This window comes from Physeter macrocephalus, chromosome 8, assembly GCF_002837175.3.
Source record: "Physeter macrocephalus isolate SW-GA chromosome 8, ASM283717v5, whole genome shotgun sequence".
Classification (NCBI taxonomy): domain Eukaryota; kingdom Metazoa; phylum Chordata; class Mammalia; order Artiodactyla; family Physeteridae; genus Physeter; species Physeter macrocephalus.
In genome coordinates, this window is record NC_041221.1 from 12,275,576 (window position 1) to 12,285,063 (window position 9,488).

The following is a 9,488-nucleotide window of genomic DNA, read 5'->3' on the forward strand; positions in this document are numbered from 1 at the left end:
GTCACCACCACCGCCCCCCCCACCCACCCCCCACCCCAGTCTCAGCATCCTGGCGAATTGTTTTGATTTTCTCCTGTTTCCTTCCGGTGTTTTTTCTTTTTAACCTTTTAAAGATCCTGCCACATTTGCAATTTTGTATTTTGCTTTCTTCACTTCCCATGAGGTCATGTAAAGGTTTCCAGGAAGCAACCTTGTCTTCATGACTACGATGTTCGGTGCTTGAGTAACAGTGGTACGCTACAGCAGTGGTACGATGCTCTTAGCTCTTTCCCTCGTGGGGGACTTTTATGTCACCTCCAACATTCCTCTCTGAAAACTACAACTTTCGCTAGCCTTGTGAAGTGGTTGGGGAGAATATTGTTATAACTGAGCTTGAATAAATTAGTGATTTAATCCTCACGTTCTTTTCCCTTTAAGGGGAGAGGGGCGATTGAGTGGTGGCTATCCCTAAGGTCTCCGGATTTTTAAAAATGCACCTACCAGCCCCACCTCTGCAACCAGACTCCCCTCTCCCGTGCCTTGGGGGCTTGGTCCCATTAGAACGCTGCATCTCCTCTGTGCGTGACGTGCCCACAAAGCTTTGCACAGAATCCTAGCAGACCACCCGAGATCTCCCGCGCTGTGGCCTCAGGGGGACGCGTCCTGACCTGCAATGTGAACAGAAGTTTGGAATACAGTTATTGACAACACTCTGCTCAGTTATCTGAAAAGGCATCAGACCCCGTCCACAGGGAGGAGCGTGGCCAAACTGCCACGCTGACAGCCGAACACAAACAGGGACGGCGCACCACCCCGACCTCATTTCCAATAGGGCAGAAAAGACAAAGCCGGCGTCTCCCGATCCGACAGAGTGAATTCCAATTGCATATGGCTAAGGGAAACAGCACATGTTTTAAATTTAGAAGCTAATATAATAAATGAGCTATCTGCTGGAACGGGTTAGAGGTACAGACCCGTGGAAAATACAGCGCAAATTTCATATGCTTTTCTTGTGAAATTAGTCACCCAGTTAATGACACACAGGGCAGCTGGATTCTTGCACAAAAAAACCCATAAGAAATATTGCCCGGTTTGCACTTCACGTTCCAGGAACACGTTCTGCTTTTAGGATGGAGTGGGATCGTGTTCAAGGGTCATCTTAACTCCCTCCGACATGGTCCCCTACCCGGCTGAGGCCTGAGAGCTATTCAGCTCCATAAGGAACCATCTCCTGGGGTGGCCGCTTGGTGAGGGCAGGGCTGCCGCTGGAGAGTCCACCAGGCTGCCAAGGATTGCCGCTCAAGTTCGCAAACCTGATCTATAATCAGGTTCTCAACAACCGAATGCTCAGCATCTTGGCTCAAATGCCCAGTGTTTCTACCCTTACAAGGTTCAGGTGTCCAGCTGACAGGCCCAGGGGTTAAAGAGGAGCGGAGACTGCCCCGGGAGAGCACAGGAAAGGCCACTGCCCCAGCAGCACCCTTCCTGCCCCAGCAGACACAGGTCAGGGCTGCCTGTGCCAAGGATTGCCGCTCAAGTTTGCAAAAGATTTTTTAAAAAATCTCCTCATCTCTTGTTTCTTATAGAAATCAAGGTTCTCAACAACCGAATGCTCAGCATCTTGGCTCAAATGCCCAGTGTTTCTACCCTTACAAGGTTCAGGTGTCCAGCTGACAGGCCCAGGGGTTAAAGAGGAGCGGAGACTGCCCCGGGAGAGCACAGGAAAGGCCACTGCCCCAGCAGCACCCTTCCTGCCCCAGCAGACACAGGTCAGGGCTGCCTGGAAGGAGCAAAGGCCCAGACCCGTGGACACAGAGAATCTGATGTGCTTCACTCAGATCAATGTCGACTCCTGAATTCAGCTTCACAACCGTAGCCCGGGGAGGGCCACAGGGCAGTGGTACCCTGGGATCTCGCACAGTCAAGAGTTGGGTTTATCTTCTGGGGCCACGTTTTCAGAGGGAGGGACGTTGCAAAGCCAAGGGGCAGTGACAGAAAGTGTCCTGTGGCCAATGAACTGAAATCCAAGTCAGAGGGAAGAAGGAAGGGTCAGGAAAGGATTATTTCCCGTTTAAAGTATCTCAAGTTCTGTCCTCCAGAAGAGGGCTTAGCCTTAGTATGTCAGAAGCTGGCCGATTTTGCAGCAACACAAAGAACTCTCCAACAAGTTGTACCATCTCACCAATAGCCGCCTTGAAAACTACTTAAAGAAGCGTGGGTAGGTGGATTCATTTCCTGGGCCTGTGAAACAAAAACAGCACAAACTTGGGGGTTTAAAGCAACAGCAGTTTATTCTCTCACAGTTCTGGAGGGCAGAAGCCCACCATCGTTATCTCTGGGTTCAAGTCCAGGTGTCGGCAGGGCCAGGTTCCCGGCGGAGGCTCTAGGGGAGACCGCTTCTTTGCCTCACCCTTCTTCTGAGGGCTGCACGAATCCCTTGGCTTGCGGCCACATCGCTCCCATCTTCAAGGCCAACGTCTTCAATCCTCTCTCTACTCCCTCTTCATGTGTCCTTCTCTTCTGTGTGTGTCCACTCTCCTGACTCTCTCTTGTGATCGCATTTAGGGCCCACCTGGATAATCCAGGACAATCTCTTCTTGAGATCCTTAACTTCGTCACACCTGCAAAGACCCTTTTTCCAAATAAGGTCACATTCACAGGTTCCAGGGATTAGGAGCTGCTATCTTTGGAGGTCACCACCCAGTCTATTGCCGGTGGTGGGATAGTTTAGGAGTACAGCATGGGAACTTTGTCATCAGTTATTGGACGGCTTTGCCATTTGCTCCCTACTTGACCTTTTTCTAGGCCTCAGTTTCGTCCTCTGTAAAATGGGATCATAGTACGATAGAACCTATTCCCTGGTATTGTTACAAGGGCTGTGTGGAATGACATGCCCGCTGCCACAGCGCTCAGCCGACGGCAGCTCTAAGTGTGTCACTGATAGCCTGTCTGGCAGCGTGGTGCATGTAGTGGGAGGGGGTGCCCACAGCGCCCTGGGTGTCCCCACAGCCCCGTGTCCCCACTGCTGCTACGACACTGGCCACGCTGGCTTGGACGTCCCATGTGTGTGTCTGGCATCACTGTGGACCTTAATCCATCCTTGTTTCCATCACTGTGCTGGATACATAATAGGTGCTCAATAAATGTCAAACCATATGAAATTGCCACTGTGGTTGGTCTAACACGGTTGAATCCGGACAATTGTAAACGTCTCAGGGTAACGAATTGGAGAAAGAGCTACACAAATGTTCGGCCGTAGCCTTCTCTGCAGGGAGGATTTATTTCTATGGATGAGAGGGCCACATGCCCACAGCACCTTAGCTGCAGGAACCATGGGCGGACGGCAGCTTCTGCAGACGCTTCTGAGGGTCTCAGAGCCATCGAAACGACCCTGTTGGTGGCTCCTTAGCCCAGTGATCTAGGGACCCTCTGGCGTCTTAATTTAAACAGTGAATATGTCTCCAGCCAGCCTGATACCCTCTCAGACTTCCTAAACGCCAGTCCCGGGGTTCTTTCCAACACCTAGGGGACCCTTTCTATCCCTCAGCCTGGAGGCACTGGCTATAGCACGTGCTTGTAAAGGGCCACACACAGGCCCGTAATACGGATTCGTTTGCCGTTCCACGTCGAGTGATGCCTGAATGGCAACCGGGACGTGGGGTTGCAGCCCCGTCGTGAGCTGGATGCTGCTGCCCAGGCCTCAGGCCCCGTCTCAGCCCCACTGTCCTATCTGCCAGGCGTCGTGTGGTCACCTGCGGGATTGGAAGAATGTTGGGTGTTGTGTGGTTTGCGTGAATCAGACCATTCAGTGCTTTTAGCAGATTTTTAGAAAAGTTGTAGCTTTTCCTTACTTTCTCAGGGACACGTTCCCGGGGACAGACCGAAAAGTTATGTGGTTATTAGACCCCCAGAAGGTGATCGTCTTGATTTCATGGTCCCGGTGGCCGGGAGGTGGCGATGAGACCCACGGTCTCAGGGCCTGAGCTGCTGGCCAGTCCTCAGCTGAAACAAAGGACAGTGTCGTAAAGAATGAAAACCACTTGTGAGACAAAGGCACAGAAAAATACTGGACCATTCAGTGAAAAGGACAAACCCGTCTTCTTCAAAGTACACGCTACCTCTGCATGCAAGGGGAGTTCTCAGGAAGCTGCAAGAATTTAGATGGAAGGAGGGTTGGGCTCACCTGTCTCTCCAGCATCCACCAGTTTATACCCGTGCTTTGCGGGGACCTGCAGGGGCTCACGGTAGGGGAGCACAGCCACAGGGCACTGCCATTTCTAAAGGGCAGCTCGGGGAGGACCCAGCAGGGCTGAGTTGCGGGATGAGGGTGGGTCACCAGTCTTGATCCTGAGCCTCTTGACAGCCAAGGCAAAAAGGGAAATGGGTTGAATTGTGCCAATTTAATTTTTACTGAAAGGAGGCGTACACGTTTGTCGGAAAGACAATTTTTTCGTAATATTAGAAAGCACATATCCTGTGAATCCTTACAGGAAGGGCTTTGGAAACTTCACATATATTTTAATTCTTTTTTCTTTACTGTGGTTTTGCAAAAGATTTTTTAAAAAATCTCCTCATCTCTTGTTTCTTATAGAAATCAAATTCTGCTGTAAAAACGACGGTGTTCTAGACTGAGGGCCACCCTAGGCTTTGTATAATTCATATTGGCCAGGTGCCTGCTGTGAAGCCAGAATTTTTCTCCCCAAAAAAGACATTTAATTCCATCTGAGCATTAAAATACACATTGGGTGTTATATCTGAGTATCACTCCCCAAAGCCTGAATGTCGCTATGAAAACACAGGACACCTCAGCCTGACTCCAGAGTCCTGCTTCCCCATGGGCCGTTGCTTTGTGATGAGTTAGCCCAGCAGAAGACCTCGGGCAAATGATCAAGTACTTGTGACTCAGAAGAGCAGGCCCTTTGAATCTGTGCTGAGATAGTATTTATAAACGTAGCCCAGAAACATCTCACCAAGCGTTAATCTGCTCAGGCTGCCGTAACACACACCACAGGCTGGGGGCTTAAACAACAGGCAGTTACTCTCTCACAGCCCAGAGGCTGGAAGTCCAAGAGCAAGGTGTTGGCAGGCTGGTGCCTTCAGAGGCCTCTTGGCGTGCAGACGGCCGTCTCCTCCCCGTGTCCTCACGTGGTCATCTCTCCGCCTGGTTGTGTCCTCATCTCCTCTTCTATAAGGACACGAGTCAGGTTGGATTAGGGCCACCCTGATGACCTCACTTTAACTTAACAAGCTCTCTAATGACTTTGTCTCCAAATACGGCCACGTTTTGAGGCATTGGGGGTTAGGACCCCACACACGAGTTTTAGGGGAACACAGTTCAGCCCATCACACACCATAATGACCACAGCTACCAAAACAGCTTGGTTGTTTTCATGGCTTGGCTATTGTAAATAATGCTGTAATGGACATGGGGTGCAGGTACCTGTCTGAGTTAGTGATTTAGTTTCCTTCATATAAATAACCAGGAAAGGAATTGCTGGATCATATGGTAGTTTTATTTTTCATTTCTTGAGGAACCTCCGTACTGTTCTCCAATAGCGGCTGCACCGATTTACATTCCCACCAGCGGTGCACCCCCGAGGGTTCCCTTTTCTCCGCACCCTCTCCAGCGTTTCTTACGTCTTGTCTTTTTGACAATAGCCATTCTAGCGGGTGTGAGATGCTATCTCCGTGTGGTTTTGATTTGCATTTCCCAGATGATTAGTGAGGCTGGGCGTCTTTTCACGTGCCTGGTGGCCATCGGTACGTCTTCTCTGGAAAAATGTCTATTCAGATCCATGGCCCATTTTAAAATGGGATTATGATTATTGTTATTACTTTTGCTAATGAGTTGTATGCTTTTCATGTATTTTGGATATTAACCCCTCATCAGATATATGATTTGCAGATTTTTCTCCCCGGTTTGCAGGCTGCCTTTTCATTTTGTGGACGGTTTCAAGCTGGCCAGAAGCTTTTCACTCTGATGTCGGCCCACTTGTTGACTTTTGCTTCCGTTGCTTCTCTCTGACGTCTTCTGCGTCTTCTTCTTTCCGCCCTTTTGCAGACTGCCCTCCCGTCCGGGACCTCGTGGTCCGCAATGTCACCAGCAGCAGCTTTCGGGTGTCTTGGAGTTTAAATTCCACCCAGAACTGCACTTTGCAGGTGCAGGTTTACCAGGGTGAGGAGCTGCTCAGGAACTCCAGCACCCGGGGCACGAGCCTGGAGGTGGCCGGGCTGGAGGCCGGAGTGCTGTATGGGGTGAGGACCAGCTACCAGGCATGCTGGGCCAACGCCAGCGCCGCGGCCGCCGTCAGGACCGGTAAGGCCACGCGTCTGAAATCCACGTCACCCGGGAGTCTGTCTCTCCAGCCTCGGCTGCTGGCCCCGGTGATTCCAATCTTGTGCTTGCTATGAGCGGGGCAGGGGCCGCCACCGACCTGGCCCCAACTCTCCCGGGGGCCGGTGAGCGCGCTCTGTGTCCCGGAGCAGCGCCACGGTTCCCCTCGCTCCCCCGCGTCTCGTCCTGACTGGGGGCTCTTCTGACACCTGGGGTGATGAGGGCTCTGTGAAGATCCCATCTTGCTGTGCTTTGAAGGACGCATCATGCAGTCAGACAGAGTGAAGCCCAAAGTATAGTAAAGCAGAAGAGGGTAGCGATTCGCATGCATCCAAGGACCTTTTGCCACACTTAATTCCACACGGCTGAGTCTGTGTAACTTCCCCAAACCCAAGAGCTGAGCAGCTGTAAGATCTTCACGAAGTATATGCCTCATTTCCCACACCGTGCACTTGCAAAGCTAACACGATGCCCACTGCATCGGAGCCCTGCAGAAATTTTTGCCCCAAACAAACGCAGCGTAGGCATGAATGGGGGATTCCAGTGTCCAGGAGGCAGCTGGCGTGACCCACGTGACTCTGCCAGGTGGCCTAGACACTGGCCCGGCCCCATCACGCCACCTCCCCTCTGCCTGGCCGTGGTGCTGCCTTGGTGGTGTAGACCTCTGTCAGGTTCGGCCCGGGGAGTTCCCTCCTAGGCTGGCCTCTGGCAGCGGGACGTGGAGGTGGGCGTAGGGACAGTGTGGCTCTGAGACATTCTGGTCTGGGGACCAGAGCGGGGGGGAGAGACCCAGCCTGGGGGTTCAGAGCAGGTAGAGGGCAGAAACCGCTGTGTGAAAGATGCTATGGTGGTGGGGGGGGAAGGGTTGGGGGGAGGGATAGATTGGGAGTCTGGGATTGACATAAACACACTACTATATTTAAGACATAACCAACAAGGACCTACGGTACAGCATAGGGAACTCTGCTCAATACTCTGTAATAACCTAAATGGGAAAAGAATCTGAAAAAGAATAGATACATGTATATGTATAACTGATTCACTTTGCTGTACACCTGAAACTAACACAACATTGTTAGTCAACTACACTCCAATATAAAATAAAAATTTTAAAAAAAGGACCCTCTGGGGGGGGCGGTCTGTCTCACGGGTAGGGATAACGCCAGTGACAGTGACGGTGGCAGTGAATATGACTGAGGGAGGGTCAGGCCTACACCCTTCATGCACTGATTGGGGGCTGAACCCATACTAAATTGCAAACACACACAACAGGCCCCCAGAGCAGAGGGCCCCCAGAACCCCAGCCATGCAAAAACTCGAGCCCTTGACTTTGCACAAGCCTCTAATTTCCTAACCGGTGCCGTCTCACCTTCTTGTTTTATTTTCAAGTTGCTCCACGGAGAAAACGGGGGTGGGGGGGAGCACTCTTTTCCCTTTGAGGAAACTGGGACCGTGAGGGGCTCCATCCCCACAGATCACTTCCGCCCTCTGTCCCCTCCCAGCTCATCTCAGATGTGAAAATTGACGGGACCAACATCCCAAGGCAAATTCCTCGCAGTTGGGACCTGCAGCAGGAAGATGCAGCTCCGTCCCAACCGCATGGACTCTGTGCCCTCAGGAAAAAATACCTATATTCTCATGCAGAGTAGATACTTTGGAAGATTCCATAAGACTCCTGATTACCGGCTTATTCCTTCCCCAGCTGGATTCTCATTCCTTCTCTGTATTGTAAAAATGCCTTATGTTTGCAGAGCTTTTTTTTTTTTTTTTTAAGAAGCTCGATTCACTTGAAAGGTCTTAGCTAATTAATTGGACATTATTAAATGCTTGCTATGTTGGAGGCCATAGAGATGATCGTAGCAGTGGAGACCCAGGGCCTCACGGTTAGTCTGGATTCCCGAAGCACTGGTGGATACTGACCTCCCGAGAGGCTCTGCGATGTAGGCAGGACCGGCGCCTGGGTATCCCGGGCCCTAAGGGATACTCGTTCCTCTTGCTAAGGTGGGAAAAGGTTCAGAGGGGCCCCCGTCTAGAAATGTACGCTATACAACGTTGGTGTCATTTCTGGGGCCGCGTGCCTGCGGCGGTGATAAACTCTGCCCCACCGGCCCGAAGCTCACGGGCTGGTGGAGAACCAGGGTGGGACAAACTGTGAGTGCCTTTAGAGCATTAGAATTTAGATCCTTGCTGCAGGGTCTGCTGTGGATGTGGGTTTCATTCTTGGTAAAGAGAGAGACATGCTCTCATGTCCCATCTTGAATCTTTTCCAGCTTCACTTATGTCCAAAGAAAAGGACACTTCCCTTACAGGATGACCAACCCTATCATTTTGTCCGGGACAGAGTAGGCTCTTGAGAGGTGGGACTTTTGGTGGGGACATTGGAAAGTCCCAGAGAAATCAGGATGAACTTGTCACCTGAGTGTCCGGGGCCTGGCTGGGGCGTGTGCTTGTGATCGAGGCCAAGGAAAGCAGCGGCCACACTGGGTGAGGAGTTGCTGGAGGGGCCTTCGTACCCTACATGGCTGGTTGAACCCCAGTTCTCGCTGGTGTGAGCCAGGTGACACTTGTACCTTGTTCCCCTGCTTTGGCTCTAAAAGTGTGTGTTTACGTCTGAGTTTCCTTCACTCCGGCGTAGAGGCATATATATTCCTTCTGCTGATTTCCCCCCATTTGGCTACCAAACTAAGACTCATGCCTCAATCTGTTTTCTGAAAAATTCCGCTCCAAAGAGGAGGGGAAATTGGAAAACATTGACAGAAAAGCGTGTGATTCTCGCCCACCGGATTTCAGCTAATTTGTGTTATCGTCTGTCTCAGATGCCCGGGTGTTCGAAGTCACAGTCAGGATCCTAAACCGCAACTTGACAGAGGGGCTGCTGGACCGCGGGAGCCCCGAGTTCCAGAACTTCTCCCAGCAGCTGCTGCACGAGGTAAAGCCCGGCAGGGGAGCTTTCCGAGAGCCGGAGCCAGAAACCCCGCCCTGTGCGGGTGTGAGACTAGGGAGGGGCCAGACTCAGATCCCACAGTCATTGCTCAAAATGCGCCCTTTTATGCATGACTTAAAATAGGTTTGGGGACAAACCAACTTTGATTCTAATGGGCTGGACCACCTGATGGCTCGGCTGGGTTTTTTTTTTTTTTTTTTTTTTTTGCGGTGCACGGGCCTCTCACTGTTG

The 9,488-nt window shown here is 51.4% G+C and overlaps 1 protein-coding gene across 1 annotated transcript in view; it reads left to right on the top strand.

Moving 5' to 3' along the window:
- UMODL1 (uromodulin like 1) overlaps nt 1–9,488 on the top strand; it is a 60,263-nt gene that overhangs the window by 17,015 nt on the left and 33,760 nt on the right. The window contains exons 9-10 of the mRNA XM_028493170.1: nt 6,041–6,295; nt 9,130–9,242. Coding sequence (XP_028348971.1) covers nt 6,041–6,295; nt 9,130–9,242 — 368 coding nt within the window. The remainder of the gene's footprint in view (nt 1–6,040; nt 6,296–9,129; nt 9,243–9,488) is intronic.